The following is a 24,811-nucleotide window of genomic DNA, read 5'->3' as shown; positions in this document are numbered from 1 at the left end:
AACTGTCCAAAGGACCAATTTTGAAAGAGAAACAGAGCTGTTAATTTCACATAGCCTGGTATCTGAAATTTGTAAGAGACATTCAAGTGGAGTGTTGTTAAAATTTTGCACTTTTTTAAAAGCTGACATGTTGGCACCTCCTCTAAAATATAACCCTAGGTATTTGTTATGATTGCTGCAATGCTGTATTGATCAGACTTTTGTCCTAGCTGACGCTTCTCTCCTATATTCATGTTCATCTGCCTGTTGTAATCCTCCTCCTCATGTAAATAGGATCACCAAGGAATTTTTGTGTATATTGGGTTTTCATTAGTTTAATTCACGTGGATTCTTGCATGGTGGAATTGTCTTGCTATGCAGTTAGGTTGTATCAATTGGAATTGTTCTTGTTTTACAGAATATTAATTTTCGGCGCTTCAGGTGGAGTTGGTACCTTTGCTATCCAGGTGATGTATTACAATAAGCCCAGTATGAGGCCTTTATAAAAATACTCTATGATCAAGGTTTAGGGAAATGAGGTGGGGCTGTTGGTGGTGAATCGTGGGGGGGAGGGATAGCTCAGTGGTTTGAGCATTGGCCTGCTAAACCCTGGGTTGTGAGTTCAATCCTTGAGGGGGCCATTTAGGGATCTGGGGCAACTGTGGGGGATTGGTCCTGCTTTGAGCAGGACGTTGGACTAGATGACCCTTCCAACCCTGATATTCATATTTTATGAATCAGCAAGCTACTGAATGATCTCAGTGCAAGCCCAAAGGTAAGAGAATATGAAAATAGTTTGAGATTTATCATTTCCTTCTCCTTTATTATCTTAGTCTAAGTTAGAAAGGAGTCGGTGTTAGGGGCAGAGAGGTTATGGGTGTAGGAAGTGAACGATTAAACTTCAAGGCTTTAGTTACTGGGAAGGAGACTCCAATTTCCATGTGACTTGAAATCTGTTATATGTTTTGATTAGATTTCCTGTCTCCCTCACCCCCAATGGAATAAACTGGTATAAATTGGTAATGACTTCAACAAACCGCTTTGTTTTCTGATGTAAATTCTCCTTAATTTGTTAATATTTTTATGTACATCAAATACAGTGTAGTGGTTTAGAATGCAATTCCCCTTCCTCCCGTTTTTAATCTCAACAGTTCCAAACTTTGGGGAGGGAGATGTTTTTTAATGAGCTACTCATCTTGAAACTTGTTCTGAGTACATTTGCATTAAATTTGGGGCTTTTGATTGAAAGCAGTGTCCCATTATACTCAAGCATCTTTGTCTTCAGAGTATAAACAAATACATTTTAGATGATTGCACCACAAAGTGTTTTTTTTTTTTTTTTTTTTTCAGATTTCAAAGTTGTAAATGTAATAGCCTTTAGAAGAGCATGGGAGAGTTTTTAGTGGTATACTATCTGCCTAAACCTTGACAAAGCAGGTTGTTAAATGAGTTCAGTAAGAAAGGTTGAGCCTGCCACTGAGTAGTTGTGATGTCTACCTGTCATCATGCAGAATAATTCATTCCTGCATTAAGTTTATAGTTGGCAAATATCAAAGAAGATATTGTGGTGAAGAGTGAGAATAAGGTATACAACAGAGGGTAAATTAAATTATTAGCAAAATTCCTTTCTGTCTGAGCAGCTCTACAGACTATAAACTAACCATCCATCTTCCCCTAAGATAAATTAGTGATAGTTTTGCTCCTTGAAATTTCCATATAGCCAGATTATTGTTTCTAGTGAGCTGATTTACAACCAAATAGAATCTTTACATTAGATTTGGTACATCTTTTTTATACCTAGGAGGGTACACTAATATATAGTTTAATACTTTCAGATTCTTATTAATGGTACATTCTTAGTATGTTAGAAAATGGTGATATTGCTTATTTACTAGATAATTATCTTTTTGCTTGTGACTTGTGACAAGTTGCATTAGGATGGTCATTGGAATTTAATTAAACACACAAAATAGCATATAAATCTTATTTTTATTAACGAAACAAGTCTTGTATAGAGTTCATGACCTTTTCTGATATATTTACAAAGCTTGAGCTCAAAATTTAGATGTTTTTTCCCCTAATGTTTTCTTTATCTAGAAAAAGGGCCTTTAACTCAAAGTTTTTGATAGAGGTTTAGGGATTCGGCATATTTGTTTTTTATTTAAATGTTTTAAGAGATCATAATTTTACAACTTAACATATTTTATATTAAATTCAGATTTTCATTTTAAACAGGTTTATTATAATTTAAATAAGAAATAAAAAATCAGATTCAAAATTTTAAAAAAATCATTTATTTTTATCCACCTTGATGAAAGGTTTGCACTTTGTATATTAGCAGCCAAGTGCATACTTAGGTAGTCAGCAGCATCTGAAGAATTAACTGTCCAAATGGCCAACTTTGAAAGGCACAAAGCCTTTTACTTAAGGTAGCCTGGTATCTAAGATCTGTAAGAGGCATCAGAGTAGAACATTATTATAATTGCATATCCTAAACACTATTTATGGAGTTGTGTGTTAGTGAGTTGCCCTACACAGTAACACAATGCACTTGCTGTACCCCCTCTGTATTGCAGATGTTTGTTTTGGATTCTGTTGATAATGAGATGTTGGTCATCTCAGGTATTTTCACTGTTTAAATAATTTTTAAACCTTAGAATTTTTTATGATTTTTTTTTATAGTTAATGAAAGCTTGGGGTGGTCATGTGACAGCAGTTTGTTCTCAGGATGCCAGTACCCTGGTAAAAAAGCTTGGAGCAGATGATGTGATTGATTACAAATCTGGAGATGTAGCAGAGCAACTGAAAATGTTACCACTGTATGTACTAATGCAGTTAAATATTTAAATAGTTTTCCTTGGAATTAGTTGTTTGATAGGAATTCCCACCTTAAGGATTTTTTGCTTGTTTTTTCTTAGACTTATTCAAATATAAATTGTGATAATTATATTTGCATCTAAATAGTTTGAACTTCAAACTTTCAAGCAAATATTACTTGGGAGAAGAATGCAAAGCTCTAGAATATGGGTGGGTCTATACTTGCAGCAGTATGTAAAGTACAGACACAGTACGCCCAGCTAGCATGGGTATAAATAGCAGTGTAGATAATGAGACACTGCTTAGGTGAGTAGAGTGTCCTACACATCTGAACCCTACGTGCACAAGCATTGCTTCTCCAGTCTACTCTGCTATTTTTAGCACTGTAGTGTCCTGCTGTCTCCCCATTGTGGGAGATTTTTCCGGCTGCAGTGAAGCACTCCAGCAGCTCCTCTGTCTCTCCCCTAACAGAGCCTTTTCCTCACTGCAGTGAAAGGCCCCAGCAGAGGGGAGCTGCTGGAGTCTTTCCCTGCTGCCTCCCTGCTGTCAGAGCCTTTCAGGGCTACAAATAGCTGCACACCATAGTGAGTGTGGTTACAGCTTGCCTTTCACATACCCTAGATGCTGCTGCATGTATAGGCCAATGTAACAGTAATAGTGACTCTAAACAATTAGGGTGGTATTCAGTTTAGCTACAGTGAGATTGTTAGTTGGCCCTGAGATCAGCGTGTGATGGTTGTGTCTTGTCTGTAGTGAATGACCAGTAATATATAGGTACAATCTCTGTGTACAGTGGGGCTGAGTTATAGTGAACTAGGATTTAGTTAAAAGAAAAGGCGTACTTGTGGCTCCTTAGAGACTAACAAATTTATTAGAGCATAAGCTTTCGTGATCCACAGCTCACTTCATCGGCTGTAGCTCACGAAAGCTTATGCTCTAATAAATTTTAGTCTCTAAGGTGCCACAAGTACTCCTTTTCTTTTTGCGAATACAGACTAACACGGCTGCTACTCTGAAACCTAGGATTTAGTTGAAATTCCAGGTCTTCTATGCTACATTCCTGTGCACAGATTGTTTCAATGCCTTGCATCTGCAAATGGACATTTCAGCTATAGTCAATCTCTGCTTAGAATCACCTTTTCTCTGAAATAAACAAGTTAATTACAAGACTGTTGCCCTGTTTCTGTATTTTTTCAGTGCAACACCATGCTTTCCAAACACATTTTTCCCGTTTCCAGGTTTGATTTCATCCTAGATAATGTTGGTGGACCCACTGAAAACTGGTCTCCAGATTTCCTCAAGAAATGGTCAGGAGCCACGTATGTTACTCTGGTAACACCCTTTCTACTGAATGTGGACAGGCTTGGAGTAGCTGATGGCATGCTACAAACAGGAGTCACGATTGGAACCAAAGCTGTAAAGGTACAGTAACAAAATGGATGCTTTAACTCTATGTAATAAGGCGTTTGGATGCAGTCAGTCTCCGGGTACATATGTTTTGGGATTTTTTTTGCTTCATTCCTCTATGCCTAGTTAGGCAAGCTCACACTTTCCCAACTATTTTTTTCCTTTCCTTTTGTGGTAAACGCAGGACAAACAACTACAAAAAAGGGAGGGGTAGTAATTAGTCCCAGGGGATTAAAAGGCCTCTCCCTGTCCACTGAGGAGAACCATGAGGAAATAAGTTTCAGATGGAAAAGGGGTTGCTAGGGAGCTAATTAGGTTCAGCTGGCTCCAACTGCTGGAGACCTTTTTAAACCCTCCCCCTGTGTGGAAGGAGGGGGGGGGGGTGAGAGAAGCAGGGAAGCTGCCAGTAGGCTAAGGGCAGCAAGACACAGAACCCTTCCAGGAAGGGAGGCTGCACTCCCTCTCCAGAAGGGAAGGAAAGCAAACACAAGGGACTGATCAGGAAAAGGAATAACCGGACACTGTGCTATCTGTAAGGATTTGCCTTGCCCAAGCCGGGGTCTCCAAGGCTAAAAAGGACTGACTCTGCTGAGGAGAACAAGGTACTTTGCCACACCTCCACGTACAGGGTTGGTGATAGTTGAGTGAAAACTGATATCTGTCTGGCTGATGTGGGAGTGTTTTGAGTGCCTCTGAGTTACGGTTTTTCATTCTACTTTTTTCATAGTAAGTCCTGTTGATTTGTCCACAGTAAATGCAACAGATGAAATCCTGGTCCCATTGAAGTCAATGGGAGTTTTGCTATTGACTTCATTGGGGTCAGGATTTCACACAACACATTGTTTGTTTGCTCCAGTGATGCGCTGTCTTCATCCCTATGGAGAGAATTCCCACAGGACAGCTAAGAAACACTTTTTATTTTCCTTTCTCCTTTCTTCTCTCTTCCGACTCATGTTTCTGAGTGGTGATATTGTTACCTTAATTTTTCTGTCTTCACTTTTTAAATTTCTTTCTGTCTGAAACAGGTGAAATTTTTTTTTAAAGGCTTGTTTTTTCTCTGAACATGCAATTCTTGCTCTCCAAAGGAGTGCTTTTTCTACAGTAGCTGTGGTTGCATATTTGAATGAGACCCCCAAGTCTAATACTGACACTTTAAAAGGGAGGCCTCCTGTTCATAATGAAGTGAAGTATGAGCCTGGAAAGAAGGCTGTACCCATATTGCTCAGTGCAGCTTTCTGCATGTTTACATGAGCGGCATTTTGTGTCATGTATCACGTTTCAATTGTATTTGAAAAATCAAGGCCCTGATTCTGTTCTCAAACCAGATTTCAGTCATTGGAGTTACGCCTGACTTGTATGGTTGAATGTGAGGTCTTCCTGAAATTTTAATCAAAATCCCCTTTTTGATTCACCTCTTTCTCCTAGCAAAATTGGTAGGAGAAGGCCTCTATCTGTTAGTCAGTGTCAGCTTTAAAATGCAGCTATCTTCTGAAAAGCTACCTTATAAAAATGACACCTTCTTTTTCAGCAGATCCTTTAGTTCTGTCTCTGCATGATGTATCCAAGAGTAAAAGCTGGCCTGCAGAATCTATATTACTGGCAGTGAAGTTGAGCTAGAAAAAGCTGACTTTCCTGTCAGAACCTAGGTTGACCTTGTTGGGCTGCCGATATTTGTGTGTTTGTGTATAATATAGTTTACTATTTATGTATATTTAACATAATTTATGTATTTTATGTATAATTTACTATAATATAGAATAATAAAATTAATTTTAACAGTAGTGAATGACGGATTGACAGCTTCAAAGATGGAAGGTGGCTGGCTCTTCAAGGAGTGTGATGCGTAGCAGCAACGTTAGCTTTTTTCACATTGCTCCCGTAGTGTGCCTCAACACTGCCTCTATGAGTGAGAGAGGGTACAAATAGCACATTCTTTCTAGGTCTGCTCGGTTCTTAGCCACTGATACTGCCACTGAGTATGTCTGTCTGCTGAGAGCTGGACTGAGACAACCAGCCCCCTTCAAATGGGCCACCAACCAGTCATCAGGCAGTAATGATTTTCTGCCATCGCCACCCTGGGCTGGATTTGAACTGATTACATAGAGGTGAAAGGCTCTGACTCCCTAGCAAAATTCAGGATTCATTTTGTGTGTGTGTGTGTGTGTGTAAACATGTGACTGTTTCTTATACAAGATGTAAACTGTGCAGTCTTGCTTGTCTGGCTGTGAAGATAAGGCTTTTATCGCAACCAGCCAACTCATGCAGTTGGACACTGGATTTCACTCTGATCTTATTGTGACAGCGCAACATCTATGTGCTTACATCTAGTCCATGTACTTCTGTGACATTTAGACACCAGAAAATATTTCCCACATTTTTCTTAAGATTCCTTGCTAGGCTCTGACTCTCTTGTTTAAATATGCAGCTCATATTTCTTTGTAACTCTTTGTGTGCTCTGTCCATTTCAGCACCTCTGTAAAGGAATCCATTATAGATGGGCATTTTTCACACCAAGTGGTCAATCTTTGGATGAAATAGCAAAACTGGTTGATTCAGGAAAGGTATGTTAGAATCAGTAATTTAACCCACTGTATTATTGCTGAAATAAATGCTTCTTTGCCTTAAAAAGTGTATAATTCACAGTTAAGGAATAAAACATTACAAGCTGTTCAGTGAGACGGTTAATTGTTGCTCTTCAACTTCCCCCCACAGTGGGGAAATCTCCAGCAGAGATGCTGTGGACAGTTTCCTAGTGCCTTTGTGCTGCTGAAGCAGAACAAGGAAGAGAACCTGCCCCTATGCACTCTTGATTCTAGAAAATGAATCTCCAGGCCATTTCACACTCCTGGGTCTAAAAGATGGGTCCTCTTCTAGAAGTGTGTAGGTTATCAAATTATGTCCCCATTTGGATTTCCTTTCTCTCCACTATATATTTCCCCCTCCCCTTCCAGAAACTGGTATTTTTAGTTTTGTCCTTCTTTTTCTCAATTCCTGAATGATCTTTGGGCCACTTCATTGCTGCTATTCACCTTTTTAGTGCTGTTGACGAGGCACACAGGATAACATGCACTTCCTGTTCTGCCCATATACCCAATATGCCAGTATGTCAGCACTTCAAAGAATATTACCTCAGACTACTGCTACACAGGGGTTGTATTAGTAAATGGGTTGTAGTGTTTTATGACAGCGCTCCTGGCTGCAGCTTCACACCACTTCACTTGGCATTGCATCCAACATTTCAAGCACAATCTGCAGCCTAGAAAGAACCCACAGCAGATGCTTCACTTCCTATGATCTTGCATGACCACACTCAACAAATCAAATAAGGATTAATTAATTAGGAGCAGAAATACCTTGTCTTCCTAGTTACTGATTGTCCTGACCATTGGCCAGTCACAGCACATTTGTGTTCTGTTCCTACCTTATGTTTAAAACAAAAATGCAGAATATGCCCATGAAGGTGTCTTGGGAAACATCTGTTTATGCAATAGAGAAAAGGCTTAATTTGTATTCATCTGCCTAATAATCTGGACAGGTGGATGCTAATGCTATTTAAAATGTATGTCATACATTTATGGATATCCTGATATACCTTTTTATTGTTAGATGGTAGGAGGATAAAAGTGTTTGTTTAATCTTTTATTCTGTGTCTCTACAAAAACAGGCTGTAGTGTCAAATAATGTTTTATCTGCACAGTCATTATGCTAACAGTATTTAACTCATTGCTTTGTAAAATGCAGTATATGAAAAGTATTGTATAAAACCCGTATCTGTTCTATTTGGATCTACTTTAATATCATATAATTCTGTTGTCTGTACATATTGGTTCCCTCAAATTGAGTGATCATCGATTCATTGGGGGTGGAAATGTGAAAAGCGGGGGGTAGGGGAAGGTTATATATATGTCAATAAACATCCCACAACTAAATTATGAATAGTATTTGTTTATGGAACTAGTTTATAATAAATGAGCCATATGGAGGCTAGTCATGCAGATGCCATTGTCCATTGAAGTAAATGGGGAATTTGGATCAGGTTCTCAGTCAGCATAAATATATAGGAATGGCAATATTGGGTCAGACCAATGGTCCATCTAGCCAAGTATCCTGTCTTCTTACAGTGACCAGTCCCTGGTGCATCAGAGGGAATGAACAGAACAGGCAATCATTGAGTGATCCATCCCCTGTCATACACTCCCAGCTTCTGACACTCAGACACCCAGAGAATGAAGTTGCATCTTGTTAATAGCCATTCATGGACCTATCGTTCATAGGGGTGAATGCACTTCTGTGTAACCCTGTCCTAATTCTTCCTCAATTTTACTGAATCATCTTTCAGCTTTTTACAAGGATTTTTTCTGGGATTGTCTAAAATGTGACTAGGATAACATTTGGAGACCTTTTCAGAGAAAGGGCTGTTCTTTAGCTTTGGGCTGTGAAGAGAATCCCGCCTCCTGATTTACACTTGCTGTTGTCATCAATAGGCTTCATTTAAAATGTGGGCTGTGTGTCTTTTTAAAAAACGGCTAATGGTTTAAAGAAAAGCTGATATTTAATAGGAAGGTTTGCAAAGCATAATTTTACTCTTGCATCATATGGATTTTTTGTATTTCTGTTAGGTCCATTTGCACACAGCTGGCTTATTGTTTCTAGTGAGTACACCTGCTTCTCCTCCTTATTTCCCACAGAGTGGGTATTTTCTACGGTACCCTAATTCTTTTCACTCCTAATTTTGATATTGCAGTGACATTGGGTGGGGAAAAACTCAAAAGACACTCAGTTAACAAATATTTGGTTTTCAAATAAATGTACTTTACCACAAAGAATAAAAGAAGCAAAATTTGCAAAATGTAATATCATAGAACCATAGAGTTAGACAAGACCGGGTCTAGTCTACCCCCCCACCCTGCATCCCGCCAAGATGCAGGATTTGTTGTGTCTAAACCAGGAATAGGCAACCTATGGCACACGTGCCAAAGGTGGCACGCAAGCTGATTTTCAGTGGCACTCATGCTCCCGGATCCTGGCCACTGGTCCGAGGGGCTCTACATTTTAATTGAATTTTAAATGAAGCTTCTTAAACATTTTAAAAACCTTATTTACTTTACATACAACAATAGTTTAGTTATATATTATAGACTTATAGTAAGAGACCTTCTAAAAATGTTAAAATGTATTACTGGCTCGTGAAACCTTAAATTAGAGTGAATAAATGAAGACTCGACACACCACTTCTGAAAGGTTGCTAACCCCTGGTCTAAACCATCCAAGACAGATGGCTATCCAGCCTCCTTTTGAAAACTGCCGGTGAAGGAGCTTCCACAACCTCCTGAGGCAGTCTGTTCCATGGTCCTACTGTTCTTACAGTTAGGAAGTTTTCCCCTGAGATTTAATTTAAATCTGCTATGTTGTAGTTTGAACCCATTGCCTCGTTTTCTTTTGCCACAGAGGAGAGGACAACTTTTCTCCATCTTTTTTATGGCAACCTTTCAAGTATATGAAGACCACTATCATGTCCCCTCTTTAATCTCTTTTCTAAACTAAACATACCCAGTTTCTTCAGCCTTTGCTCATATGGCTTGCTTTCCATCCCTTTAATCATCTTTGTTGCTTGCCTCCGGATCCTTTCCAGTTTCTCTACGTCCTTTCTATACATTGGTGCCAAAATTGGACACACAACTCCAGCTGAGGCCTAACCAGAACCGAATAGATGGTACTATCACCTCCCGTGTCTTGCATGCCATGTCTCTGTTAATGCAACCCAAAATGTATTTGCTTTTTTTGCAGCAGCATCATGTTGCTGGCTCATGTTGAGCTTGTGATCTACTGCAACTCTCAGATCTTTCTCAGCAGTGCTGCTGCAAAGCCAGTTATCTCCCATTCTATATTTGTGCATTGGGTTTTTCTTCCCTAAGTGTAGCAATTTATATTTCTCTATATAGAATTTGATTTTGTTGTCAGGGTACCCAGGACTGTGACTCACCATGTTTCCCCCTGTCTTTTGAGCGAGGGAGTCCTGCTTGGACTGGGAATCGGGTCCAGGACACCATGAGCCTGTTAGCCACCCAAGCACTTTCCTCTGGACAATGCCTACCCTTACTTTGCCTTGCAGGTTAGCAGTAGATGCACCCAAGTCCCTGAGTCCCTTTGAAGTTCCCCTGTAGTGATCAGCCCCATATCCACTGAACACTCACAGAAATACCAGGTCTGCTGTCCCCAAGGGAACAGTGCACACACAAGCGTGTACGATTCAACTCCGGATCAGCTCTTTGCTTAATACCGCAGCATTGATAGATATATCTATAGTGCAACCAAGAATAAGTTTATCATCAGAGATTCAAGAGTCATGTGACAGTAAGAAAATTCAAAACAAATGGTTACATACAAAACAAAACCATAACATGCTTTCTGGAGATTACACTTAACTTAAATGGCTAATGTCCCATCTAAAGAAGTTTCTCACCCTCAAAGTCCTATGCAGCATTTCAGCTAAGGCTGGTTGTGATCTCGTTTTCATGCCTACTTCCTAGATGGAGGATTATGGGGTGTCTTTTTTGCCTCCTAGATTCACTGCTAAAGCGTATTGTCTTTAGATAACCACCTCTGATCTATTTTTCCTATGTGCTCCTTCCTTGTTGGCTTCATGTCTCTCTGTTAAATTCTGACATTTTATGTAAATGAGCTTCCATTTTGTTAGCGTTCAATGTTTAATTTATGAGCCGAGAGAGAGACATTTCTTATCTCCTGTTTGGAGGAAAACCTTTGTTTCACCCCTGCCTTGATGCAGATTTTAAAACCATATTTTCAATATATAAAGATAACTATTGACATAGTATTTGTACATATATTTCATGATGACATTAATGACTAGTGTGAACCTGCCTTTTATTTAAGAACACACATGATATTTTTTCGTGAACCATAAAGTACATACCAGAATCAAGATATTCCTGCAACTCTCTTGTCAGTTAGCATTGAGGAATTCATGTGGTCACAAACCCCATATTAAAACTGTGCAGAATACTGGGAAATTAGTCTTATATAATGATCTTAATGATCCCATAATGATAGACAAAAGGGACCACTATGATCTGAAGCTGCCTTATGCATACAGCTGGGTATTTAGACACTTAAATATCCCCTTGTTTGTGCAAGAGGTATCTATGCTGAAAATGTAGCACTGTTTAAGATAATTATTGTTATTTCAATATGAGGGGTTACATTCCAAGTACCTTTGATTGTTTCAGTGTTGTTATATTTAACATAGAAGAAGAAAATGTGTGTGAATTACCAGTATGAAATTAGTCCCAGTGTGAAAATAGTAAGGTGTGTTTATCTTAAAACAAAACACTGCACTCTCCCCACATGCCCTTCTCCCCAGGAAGCCATGCAGTGTTTTTATGTGAATGTTGTTAAAGTCATAATGGAGATCACTCATTCAAATAACTATGCTGATTTGAACAGATGTTACATATTTCAGCCTCTAGATAGCCAGATGTACATCTGTTTCTAACTGTGTGTCTGTGTCTGGTGTATTGGCCCTCTATGCATAGTTTGAAGTTAGTAGAAAATAGCATACCGCACACGGAGCATATTATTTTCAAATGCCTTTATTAACATCTGTCTCTTTTCCTGATGTTGATGGGCTATGCACATGCCAAGTTTGAATGCTATTTCTAAGTAAGTTTGAGCCATCAGTGTCACAAAAGTGATTTAATTTCCTTAAATTAATTAAAAATTATCAGAGTTTTCCCAAACTTTTCAAATAATTCCTCTCTGTGCTGAGAATAAGCTTCAGAAGCATATCTCAGTTTGCATCTATAGTGTTTGTTTAATAAATAAAACATCTGTTTCAAAAGACATTCCCAAAATAAACAGCACCTTGCTCCCTCCGGCAAAATCCTTGGAAAACGAAGGGGATTTGCATCTTAAAGCTGCAGTTTTCAACCATTCTGTCGGGGACCTATGAATTTTCATATGACTGAATCTCTCTCTCTCTCTCTCTCTCTCTCTCAAAGGATTTATTATAACGATTACTAACCTATTTACTGGTATTACTGTAACATCTAGGATCTCTAGTCATTGACCAGGACCCCACTGTGCCAAGTGCTATAAAGACAGAGAACTGTATATGTGGAGAGGGCGTCAGGATACATCATTGCTATTCCTGGCTGTGGGACATTATACAAATCACTTAACCAATTTGTGCCTCAGTTTCTCCATCTGAAAAATAAGGATAGCGCTACTTATCCACCTTGGTAAAATGCTTTGAGATCTCCTGATGAAAAATATAATATAATTTCCTATTATTATTGCCAGCCTTTAGAATTGAAGAGGCAAATAACAGATCAATATTGTAATCAAACCTGACACCCCTCAGATTGTCTGCCTGTTCAGATATCCACACTGTCCTTTTGCCAGTTTCCTTGCTGCACCATTTGTGGAGGTAACTGCAACCTTCTGACTGAATGTGTTCACTGTGCATGCTATTTATTTATTTGCTCCCCACTCCTCTTATTAGGGATCTGCAGGTAACATCTCCTTCATTCCTGCTACATATTGCTGTAGATGTCTTCTCTACTATAGCAACTTGGATCCCAAACAACTCTACAAATTCAGTATCTTTTTGGATGTGGACCGCACCAGCGATTCAGGCCTTTGTCCCATCATGGCCAGATTGGCGCAATGTGCCCTGCAGGGTCTACACCTAACACTCTCTAGAAACTTCAGCTAGTAACAAATGTGTTCTGTTCATTTATTTAATGGGATCCTTGCTTGGAACAGATAACCATGCTCCATAGTCTGCACTGATGTTGATAGTTTCTGTGTGCAGTCCAAGGTTTTAACTTACAAAATTCTTATGATTTTGTTCCCATGCCTCCCAGGATTTGTCTTCACTTTAGAGTTAACTGAGGGTGATTGTCACCCAGATCTGAACACGCCTAGGCTGGCTCTGAGCAGCCGACTTGCAAAGTGACATTTGAGTTGCTCTGTCCACACTGCTGCGCTCATCTGTGTATGTTCTAGGGCTTCTGGGGACATATCTCATGGTTCTCAGTGCTGCAATATGCTGAGCCACTATGATTCTTTCCTAGTGAATTGTGGGTGTACTTGTCTGTCCTTCTTGACACATGGGGAACTGTAGCGTGGCATTGGAGGACTATCGGCACTTGAGTGGTTTAACTTGTGTCCTCAATGCAAATTGGATGGGTTACAAGCCAGATTTGGGCTTTAGCCTACATCCCCAGATTAGTGGTTGCTTCATCCAAAGCTAACTGAACTAAGGTCAGAGGTTTTTGCATGTGGAAGGAAGGGGGATTTGAGGCAATACTTGGATAAGAGCACACGTAGACTCTGCAGTTAAGTTAATGCATCCGATGAAGTGAGCTGTAGCTCACGAAAGCTTATGCTCTAATAAATTTGTTAGTCTCTAAGGTGCCACAAGTACTCCTTTTCTTTTTACATTAATACAGTTTCCATAGGCTAAGCTAACTCAAAATGTACACTCTTTACACAGGTGTTGGGCTTTATTTGAATATTCAGATTCACATAAATCATGATTAGACCTGGAACATTGTAAGCAGATACCAGACACTTACTCAAATGTGTTGCTCTCTCACTTGGTTAGCCTGATGCAGTTGTGTATTCTGTGGTTAATCAGCATTGACTTTCAGGGATCTTGTCTTCGGGGGGGGGGGAATACATCTAGATTTACTAAAAATAGTTACAGTAGAATGGGTAAAGGTGGTGAACAAAACAGCTTCTGAATATGGTGTGATGTTTTGTTTTCTCAGCCCTTGCCCCTGAGGGTGTGCAAACCATGGGGAGGGGAGGGTTCTCTAGTAAGGGGAGACATTTTCTTCTGCTTGAAAAAAGCAAACTCAGGTAGAGGGGAAGTATAAATAGGAGATGCAGCTGCACATCAGCCCTCCCTTCTTGTTTATGTGGGATTTATAACACCAGTCAGATTAAACTAACAGCACAAGTGAGTAACACTGAAGAGTGTGTGATGCAATATAGAACAGCTACCACTGCCTGCTACTAGACTAGAGAGTTCTACAAGAGAAGCTGTCCATTTTTCCTTACACCAATTAGAGCTTTCCTCTGCATAGTCCATTGTGTTTAACGTGGGGTGAATTAGCTGAATCCAGCCACTCTAACTTGTATTGAGGCGAGCCTGGCCTGGCAAACACAATGCTCTTGGGCTGGCTCCAGTCTCTTGTTCCTCCTCATTGTGCTGGAAACTGCTCCAGCTGCTCCTGTTATGATCAAATACAGCCTGTGTGTCACTTAAACCCCCAAACATAACTGGATTCACTTGGACTTTGGTTTCAGAGTAGCAGCCGTGTTAGTCTGTATTCGCAAAAAGAAAAGGAGTACTTGTGGCACCTTAGAGACTAACAAATTTATTAGAGCATAAGCTTTCGTGAGCTACAGCTCACTTCATCGGATGCATTTGGTGGAAAAAACAGAGGAGAGATTTATATACACACACACACACAGAGAACATGAAACAATGGGTTTATCATACACACTGTAAGGAGAGTGATCACTTAAGATAAGCCATCACCAACAGCAGGGGGGGGGAAAGGAGGAAAACCTTTCATGGTGACAAGCAGGTAGGCTAATTCCAGCAGTTAACAAGAATATCAGAGGAACAGTGGGGGGTAGGGTGGGAGGGAGAAATACCATGGGGAAATAGTTTTACTTTGTGTAATGACTCATCCATTCCCAGTCTCTATTCAAGCCTAAGTTAATTGTATCCAGTTTGCAAATTAATTCCAATTCAGCAGTCTCTCGTTGGAGTCTGTTTTTGAAGCTTTTTTGTTGAAGGATAGCCACTCTTAGGTCTGTGATTGAGTGACTTTGAGTCATTACACAAAGTAAAACTATTTCCCCATGGTATTTCTCCCTCCCACCCCACCCCCCACTGTTCCTCTGATATTCTTGTTAACTGCTGGAATTAGCCTACCTGCTTGTCACCATGAAAGGTTTTCCTCCTTCCCCCCCCTGCTGCTGGTGATGGCTCATCTTAAGTGATCACTCTCCTTACAGTGTGTATGATAAACCCATTGTTTCATGTTCTCTGTGTGTGTGTATATAAATCTCTCCTCTGTTTTTTCCACCAAATGCATCCGATGAAGTGAGCTGTAGCTCACGAAAGCTTATGCTCTAATAAATTTGTTAGTCTCTAAGGTGCCACAAGTACTCCTTTACTTGGACTTTGCTATCAGAATTTTATTGATCACGTGTTACTCTATCAGAACTGCAATTAGACAGGAGCAATATATTGTTTTAAGAAACATAATATGACTGTTTTAATTCTTTAAAAGATACCAGAAGAGCAGCTAGTGTGTATGACACAAATGTTATGCAAAGATACCCTGTGAATTAGGTATTGTTACCATTTGACAGATGGAGAAACTGAGGCAGAAAGAGAGGTTTGTGACTTATCTAGGGTCTCATAAGAAGTCCTTGGTAAAGCTTGGAATAAATAGAATCCAGAACTTCTCCCTCCCATTCCTGGGTCTTCGCCACCAGAGCATGTGTGTTCATATTTGATCATTTTTCATTAGGTATTTCTTAAGTTCTAGTTACTTTAAGATCAAGGCAAGAGAGGTCAAGCTCTTCAATGTACTTTTGTGCACATAATATTCATATTTTATGCAGATTCTAAGATTTCATTAAGAAGAAAAACCCTGCTTCTAGCCTTTGGGTTCCAAAGCTACCCTTGAATATGTGGCCCGAATAATCAATGCAAGTGCCGTATTTGAGTCTGACAGCAACTTCAAACAGTGCCACCAAGAGGTGTGAATTTTCCTCTCACCCCTTAGTCTCACTATGATGTTAAGTCTAGAGCCTATTGATGACACTTCTAATGTCCACATTAACTATTTCATTGCATATCATTTCAGTGGTGAAATGGAGAAGGGGGTGGGAGTGAAGGCCATGGAAGGTGGGACTTGAGAGATGCAGCAGGGAAGGAAATGCAGACATAAGAAAGGAGAGAAACAAAGGCATGGAAGAGGGAGAGAAACAGAAAGGAGGATGGGGAAGGAAGAGAAACAAAAGGCAGAAATAGCGGTGTTCCTAAAGGTGAGCGTATTTTCCACTTAGTGACAATAAAGTACCAAACAAAAATGAAATTTTTAGTTGCAACATCAAAGCCAATTCAACCAATGATCTTTGTGCAAACTTCTCATTGACCTCAGGGGAGATTCACTGTGGATGCAGGGAGGGGAGTATTGAGTCCTACATTTATATCTTGGCTCATGAACCATAATTACAAATGGTATTTGGCCCTTTCCACAGAATGAGTGCCCCTGATCTAGGTACTGTCATGCTTTCATGTCTCAAAATTACAGTGTGTTCTTCATTTCAACCCAAAATGTGCATATTTGTATGCAGTGCATTGTTAGTAAACATTTATATTCGTGTCCAAAGGCCCTACTCAGGATCATTGTGCTGGGTGCTGTAGAAACACAGAAAAGAACCAGTGCAGTATCATTGCTTTTGAGTTATGGGGTCTGATTCTTCAGTTCTTGCGCAAAGCTCCTAGGGAGTTTTATCTGAGTAAGGACTGCAGGATTTAGGCTCGTCTGTTCATGTCAGAACTGAAAGGGCCAGTGCATCTCTTACCAGAGAAATACGGACCTCCAAGGGAGGATTCAGATTGGCCACCGGCTTGAAAATTACTACTACTGAGTGGACTCCTAATGCAGCATTTCAGTCATAGCCTGTTGAGTTCAGAGCTGGGTTTGATACATTTCAGACTCTTAACTAACATTAGCAAAGAGGTTTCCCCTCTCTCTCTTCTCCTCCTTTTAAAACATGTAAGGAGCTCATTGAAGAGCCCAGAGATCCGTATCTATAATGTTCTGCGCATTATTAAGAATGGAGAGCAAGAGAATACTCAAACTCTATCTGTTTTTTCAGATAAACAGTTCTGTAGTGGTGGGTGTAATCCCTTCTCTCCCCAGCCTTTAGTATTTAATCCTGTTTCCCTGAACAAGTAAGTGTCCATTGGCAGGGGGCTGATGTGTGGCTGTAAATAGGCAGTGTTTGCATTATCCAGTTAATCTCCACTTATTATCGTGTATTCAGCAAACAGGGACGCTCCCCCCAGCCTGCCTGCCTGTTCACAGGAAGAGATTTTATCTGTGTCCAGTTGATTATGGTAAAGGCCAAATGACTCATTGTGCTGTGATATGGTCAGCCCTTTCAGGGTTATCCAAACAATGGGCTAATCAGCAGGCCAGAGAAATTTTTTAATGCTTTAGATTGCCAGGATCATCAATTTAGTATTCATGTTGCTAGAACATTGCCTAGGGGTCAGTGTTTAAATCAGACCAGAGGTTTCTAACAATGGAGCATATGAGCGGTGAGCATTTGGTGGCATTGTTTTGCATTCTATCAAGTTGGGCTAGGGATTCCTCTGAATCCCCTAGAACACCATTTTTAAAATGTGCTGTGAACTTTGTGATATATTGAGAACCTAAGACATAGTGTTATAATCTGATACAAGTGATCACTCGTAGTTCAAAATGCATGTTGGGTCTACAGAGGATAATAGTCTTGTTTTTGTTCTGAAATCTTTATATAACCAGTGTTTGGTGTCTGGAATTATCCTTATTGTGCCTTGCCTTGTAAATGGCTCTTCTGTGCTTCCACCTGGGGATCGTATCTGAGCTCAAACCTTTCCTGACTACTATTCTGATAGCCTCACCCTGCCACAGGCCACACTCCCCCTGGGCTAATCAGTGGTTTAGTCCTGTGCGCTGTGTGTTTCTGAGGAGTCTACCTCTCTTTGTTTTAAACTGAAGTGAAGCTCGGCAAATAGATCTTATTTTAATAACTTTTATAGGTAGTTCAGGTTCCTCAAGCCATGCTGTGTACAAACAAGTTAGAGAATTTTCCTTGCCCTTTCCCCACCCTGCTGCTGCTAAAGCAATGGAGGACAGCCACTGCTGTTGATGTTACATTTCCCTTGCAAACAGTCACAGCAGCTGCTTGATCCACCCCATCAGCATAGCCAAAGATGATATTGCTTTACCTCCCTGTCCCTAGGGTGACCAGACAGCAAATGTGAAAAATCAGGACAGGGGTAGGAGGAGCCTATAAAAGAAAAAGACCCCAAAATTGGAACTGTCCCTATAAAATTGGGACATCTGGTCACCCTACCTGTCCCTGACGTCGTTGATCACTAGGGCAGCACTGATTGACCAGCATAGCAAAACCAAATTAGTCTTGAACTCAGCCAGAGTTGCTCCAATATTGGGTAGTAGTGAGTGCTATGCAGCATCTGACTGCCCCCTCTGCCAGTTCTCCATCCCACTGCAAAGAAAACCAATTGTGTCGCTCCCCTTACACTTCAGAGTGTGGTATGCAGTGTTGTTGTAGCTGTGTCAATCCCAGGATATTAGAGAGACAAGGTGGATGAGGTAATATCTTCTATTGGACCAACTTCTGGTGGTGAGAGAGAGAAGCTTTCGAGCTACACAGAGCCCAGACCTGAAGTAGCTCGAAAGCTTGTCTCTCACTAACAGAAGATATTACCTCACCCACCTTGTCACTCCAGAGTGTGCACACTTGATGCAGCTGGTGAATAGATATTAGCACAATGGCTTTAGGGGAGAATCAAATATACAAATTCTGATCCTTTCTTCCAAGTTGTTTGTGTGTGAGTGGGAGCTTACATCTCACTCAAGCATGCTTTTCCACTTGGCACTGCTGATTTGACTTTTCTGAGTAAGAAATCAGGTGACTACTGTGGCATAATAGGTTGTTTTGATTACTAATGTCCTGGCTTTTTGCAGTCACACAAATCAATTCTTTATTGCAGATTTATGCTTTGCTGTAGGGCAGAGGTGGGCAAACTATGGCTTGCGGGCCACATCTGGCCCACAGGACCCTCCTGCCCAGCCCCTGAACTCCTGGCCTGGGAGGCTAGCCCCTGTCCCCAGTCCCTCCCACACTGTGGTCCGTGTGTCGTCTCTCCCCCTTCCCCCTGCAGCCTCAGCGGGCCATGCTGTCAGCGTAGTGTATTAAACTGCTCCGCGTAGGAATGTGCTATGGTAGCAGTTATGGAGAGCAATTTACTATACTACACCCACACAACGCTCTAGGCGGCGCAGCGCGGCTGTAGTGCTGCCAGCCACCGGTGCTCTGTGCTGCGCGGTAAGGGGGCAGGGAGGGTTGGATAGAGGGCAGGGGAGTTCGGGGTGGTGGTCAGGCGACAGGGGTGTGGATAGGGGTTGGGACGGTCAGAGGGCAGGGAATGGGGGGGTTGAATGGGGCAGGGGTTCCGGGGGTGGTCAGGGGACAGAGTGGGGATGGGTGGGTGGATGGGGTAGGGGGTGTCGGGGTGAGAAGCAAGGGGGAGCGGCTGGGGGCAGGGGCACAGCCTGGCACAGCCTCCCCTAACTGGCCCTCCATACAATTTCCGAAACCTGATGTGGCCCTCAGGCCAAAAAGTTTGCCCGCCCCTGCTGTAGGGCGTTTAATATCAATAATATGAACTGAAAATGTGCAGAGGAATGAGTGAAGGACCCTACATCAGGACTTTCAGCTACTATATGAGAGTTGTGCAGCTGTTGGCAGTGAGGGATGGAGAATGTGGCCAGTTTTCAAAACCTTGCTTGGGAAGTGCATATATGGACCCCTTCACTGGTAGATGTGCTATGCACTCATTTCCTGGGCTGTGTTTCTGAAAATGAATCTTTGCAGTTTGGTAAAATGCTTGATGGTGGCAGCATACTGTTCAAGGACAAGGCAAAGTTTGTACCTTGGGGAAGTTTTTAACCTAAGTTGGTAAGAATAAGTTTAGGGGGTCTTTCATGCAGGTCCCCACCTCTGTACCCTCGAGTTCAGAGTGGGGACGGAATCCTGACAGTCTCTAAGGTGTCAAAGTACTCCTGTTCTTTTTGCGGATACAGACTAACAGCTGCTATTCTGAAACCTGTCATTTTGCAAAATTAAGATGTCAAAATAGCTGTTGGTACAAGTTGTATCTTGGTCTATGTAAAATTATACATAGATTTTTTAAAGGTACGGATTTAAAGGGTGGAATTTTGAAAGGTATCTAGATGCCTAACTCCACTGGCTTAAATGGGAATTAGGTACATAAATACCTTTTTAAAAACTGGCCTGAAGTGACTTATGAGAACAAGTATGGGCCTTGTACTCCTAAGGCATTTTTAAAGGTGGGAGCCTAGTGAAAATTTCAAAAGCACCCAGGTGCCTAAGTCCTACTGATTCCAGTGGGAGTTAAGCCCATAGGTGCTTTCAAATATCCCCAAAGGTGCCTAAATACCTTTTAAAAATCTGGCCCTGTGGAGCTTTGAACCTGGTGTGTTTGTATTGAGTTGAACACAAAATAAATGTCAACAATGAAGAAAAGTGTAAAACACTTCTCTTCCTCCAAATATTAATGTATGAAACATAAGGTAGAATCAGTGTATCCATCTGCTTTTTCAGAGCCTTGGACCATAGATAACTATATTAGTGACCAAGGTTAGCTGTCACTGTGTTTTAGTTAGTTATTACATATAACTTGGAAGTGCAGGAGGGGAGAAGCTGTTAGATATCACTTGGCAGGGAACAAATGATTGAGCCTGATCCTATCCGTTTTTGTTTCATAGATCCAACCAGTTGTTGAGCAAGTCTTCTCTTTTTCTGAAGTTCCAAAGGCCTTTCTGAGGCTAGAAGGAGGACATGCACGAGGGAAAACAGTGATCAATGTAATTAATAAAAAATAACATCTAGCCATCTGTTTTGCTTGCAGTCTGTTCTCGCTGATAAATGGCATTTGGACATAGTAAACTACAACTTCAGATCTACGATTTCCTTGCAAGTCTCTCAAAAATGGTATCCTAGGGTTAAAATGCTTCTAAAAGTTTTATAGGCCATGAATCTAAGTGTAGTAAGTACTAAGTTAGTTTTTAAAAACAAGTTATTGAATGTAAATTCCTAATATAAAAAATTGGTTGAGTCCTTCCTACACCGGTTTTGTAGTTTGTTCAATTTATGAAACAGAGGAAAGGCTGATGTCTTTTTTTAGGTTGTCTAGATTATAGCCATGTGTGAAGAGGATTTGTAATTCTTCATATGGACACTAATACCCATCATTCTGATGGCAGTAGCTAAGTTGACAGCCTCATTAATTTTTAGTTCCATGGAGCAGTTTGTGCTGTAGGCATAGTTTAAATAAGTACCAAAATGTCTTGTGAATGACGACTTTGCCCCAAAGGAAGCATTGGCTGTCCTGAGTTGTAAACAAGTGTTGAATTTCAATCTACAGTTTCTTGATCTGTATAGTAACAGCAACAGAAGTCATTACTACAGACTAAACTCTTCAGGGACCTTGTCTTTGTATGTGTTTACACAGCAACTAGCACAAAACCGTCTAATGCTACTGCAATATAAAATAATAATTAGGGTTGTCAAGCAATTAAAAAAAATTAATCGTGCTGTTAAGTGCCATTTATTTAAATTTTTTTGCATGTTTTCTAATTTTCAAATACATTGTAATTGAAATCAGTGTACAGTGATCACTATATTTTGATTAAATGTTTGCACTGTAAAATAAGTTTAATTTGCCTAAGTACTGTAGTGTAATCTCTTATGAAAATTCTACTTTGTAAGTTCAACAGTGTACAAAAAAAACTGCATTCAGAAATAAAACAATGTAAAACTTTAAAGCCTACAATTCCACTCAGTCCTACTTCTTGTTCAGCCAATCGCACAGACAAACAAGTGTGTTTACATTTGCAGGAGATAATGCTATCTGCTTCTTGTTTACAATGTCAACTGAAAGTGAGAACAGATGTTCACATGCATTGTTGTAGTTGGCGTTGCAAAATATTTGTGCCAGATGTGCTAAAGATTCATATGCCCCTTCATGCTTCAACCACCATTCCAGGTGCATCTATGCTAATGATGGGTTCTGCTCCATAATGATTCAAAGTAGTGCAGATGGACACATGTTCATTTTCATCATGTGAGTCAGATGCCACCAGCAGAAGGCTGATTTTCTTCTTTGGTGGTCTGGGTTCGGGTTCTGAAGTTTCTGCATCAGTGTTGCTCTTTTTAAGACTTTTGAAGCAGTTTCAGATTCTTAAACTTTGGGTTGAGTGCTATAGCTATCTTTAGAAATCTCACATTAGTACCTTCTTTGCATTTTGTTAAATCTGCAGTAAGTGTTTTTTTTTTTTTTCTTTTCTTTAAAACGAACACGTGCTGGGTCATCATCCAAGACTGCTATAACGTGCAATATATAGCAGAATGTGGGTAAAACCATTGAGCCAGAGACATACAATTTTCCTCCAAGGAGTTCAGTCACATTTAATTAATGCATTTTTTTTTTTTTTAATGAGTATCATCAGCATGTAAGCATGTCCTCTGGAATGGAGGCTGAAGCATGAAGGGACATATGAATGGCACAAATATCTTGCAATGCCAGCTACAAAAATGCCATGTGAACATCTGTTCTCACTTTCTGGTGACATTGTAAATAAGAGGGCAGCATTATCTCCCATCAATGTAAACAAATGTGTTTGTCTGAGTAAGTGGCTGAAGAAGTAGGACTGAGCGGATTTGTAGGTGCTAAAGTTTTACATTGTTTTGTTTGAGTGCAATTATGTAACAATCTACATTTATAAATTGCACTTTCACAATAGTGTGAGGTGAATTGAAATACTATTTTTATAGTGCAAATATTTAATAAACAAGTGATCACTGTATACTTTGTATTGTGTTGTAATTGAAATCAGTATTTGAAAATGTAGAAGAACATCCAAAAGTATTTTACACTTCACACTGTTAAACAGAATATCAGTTGATTAAAACTAATCGCATGAGTTAACTGCAATTAATCACCAACCCTAAAAAACACCAAAAGAAATAGTATTTTTCAGTATTTCACTTCATACAAGTACTGTAGTGCACTTTTTATTGTGAAAATGCAACTTACAAATTTCAGAGTAGCAGCCCTGTTAGTCTGTATTCACAAAAAAGAAAAGGAGTACTTAGGACACCTTAGAGACTAACAAATTTATTTGAGCATAAGCTTTCGTGATGAAGTGAGCTGTAGCTCACGAAAGCTTATGCTCAAATAAATTTGTTAGTCTCTAAGGTGCCCCAAGTACTCCTTTGTTTTGCAACTTACAAATGTAACTTTTTTTACATAACTTTCAAAAACAAAACCATGTAAAACTTTAGAGCCTACAAATCCACTCAGTCCTACTTCTTCAGCCAATCACACAGACAAACAAGTTGTGTTTACATTTATGGGAGATAATGCTATTATTTATCAAAATATAAAGTGAGCAATGTACACTTTATATTTGTTGTAATTGAAATCAATATATTTGAAAATGTAGAAAACATCCAAAAATATTTAAATAAATGGTATTCCTATTTAAGTGATCAAAGCTGTGATTTTAATTTTTTTTAACCCTTTGACAGCTCTAGGGTGTTGAGGAAAATGGGGGTATTAAACTTAATTCAGACTCTGCATCAAGTTCTGCACATTACTTGAAACCTTTGCTTATGCTGCTGCTGCTGCATCAATTTATAATGCACCCAGTAGCCCCTTATTCCTCTCATTTGCCAGACACGGTTTAATTAACCAGAAGTTAAAATCAAAGAAACACAAATATTTAGGTTTCAGAGTAGCAGCCGTGTTAGTCTGTATTCGCAAAAAGAAGAGTACTTGTGGCACCTTATAGACTAACAAATTTATTAGAGCATAAGCTTTCGTGATGAAGTGAGCTGTAGCTCACGAAAGCTTATGCTCTAATAAATTTGTTAGTCTCTAAGGTGCCACAAGTACTCCTTTTCTTTTTACAAATATTTAGTTTCCACTCCCTGGGATTTTTAAAAATTATCTTACCCATAAATTTTCATTCCAGTAAGTTTCTCTTAATTGATAGTGGAGGCTTATCATATGCATATTCACCATTTTATGGTAATTCACCTTTAATTGCCCCCTTAACATTGAAGTCTTGGGTTTAGGCACTTAAGTCCCAGTTTTAGGCTCCACAATGGTCCACAAAACTCCCAGTGAACCATAAGGGTATGTCTGCACTGTGATAAAAGACCTGCAGCTCAGCTATAGCTCTCAGAGCTCAGGCCTACACATCCACATTAGAATAGTTTAGCCTTAAGCCCCAGTCAGCTGTCCCAGGCTCTGAGACTTGGTACTGCAGGTTTGTTTGTTTGTTGTTTTAAAATCACAGTGTACTCAGAGGAGCCTTTAGCAGCACCTAAACTTCTGCCTGCCTCACCTAGGTGTTTGGATGCCTGGCTCCAACCTGAGCCCACAAGTGATCCCTGTCCTCAGGGGAAGATAGGTATTTGCCTGCATATTGTGTACACAGAGTCTGATCGGGTAGTTGTGCTCATTGGCTGCCTACAGGATCAGGTCCCATTCAAAATAGGATCACTGAAGAGGGAGTTCCTTCAACCTGGAAAAGGAGGGGGATGATGGAAACACCTACCTCATAACTTTAGCCCAGTGGTGACTCACCTGGGATGGGAGAGACCCAGGTTCAATTTCTTCCCCCCACCTGAGGGGGAGAAAGGATTTGAAGTTGGGTCTCCCACACCC

At 40.2% G+C, this 24,811-nt stretch overlaps 1 protein-coding gene across 6 annotated transcripts in view; it reads left to right on the top strand.

Annotated features, from left to right (window-relative positions):
* RTN4IP1 (reticulon 4 interacting protein 1) overlaps positions 1–24,811 on the top strand; it is a 42,332-nt gene that overhangs the window by 13,010 nt on the left and 4,511 nt on the right. For 3 of the 6 annotated variants that reach the window (XM_043510753.1, XM_038394125.2, XM_043510755.1), the window contains exons 5-9: positions 398–446; positions 2,662–2,798; positions 4,035–4,218; positions 6,672–6,764; positions 20,844–20,942. In XM_043510753.1, the coding sequence (XP_043366688.1) occupies positions 398–446; positions 2,662–2,798; positions 4,035–4,218; positions 6,672–6,764; positions 20,844–20,942 (562 nt within the window). Of the gene's footprint in view, positions 1–397; positions 447–2,661; positions 2,799–4,034; positions 4,219–6,143; positions 6,645–6,671; positions 6,765–16,118; positions 16,140–20,843; positions 20,943–24,811 lie in introns of those variants that run through there. The other 3 variants (XM_043510756.1, XM_043510754.1, XM_043510757.1) reach the window with 3 other exon arrangements.

This window comes from Dermochelys coriacea, chromosome 3, assembly GCF_009764565.3.
Source record: "Dermochelys coriacea isolate rDerCor1 chromosome 3, rDerCor1.pri.v4, whole genome shotgun sequence".
Taxonomy (NCBI): Eukaryota; Metazoa; Chordata; order Testudines; family Dermochelyidae; genus Dermochelys; species Dermochelys coriacea.
This window is presented reverse-complemented; position numbering and strand designations above follow the sequence as displayed.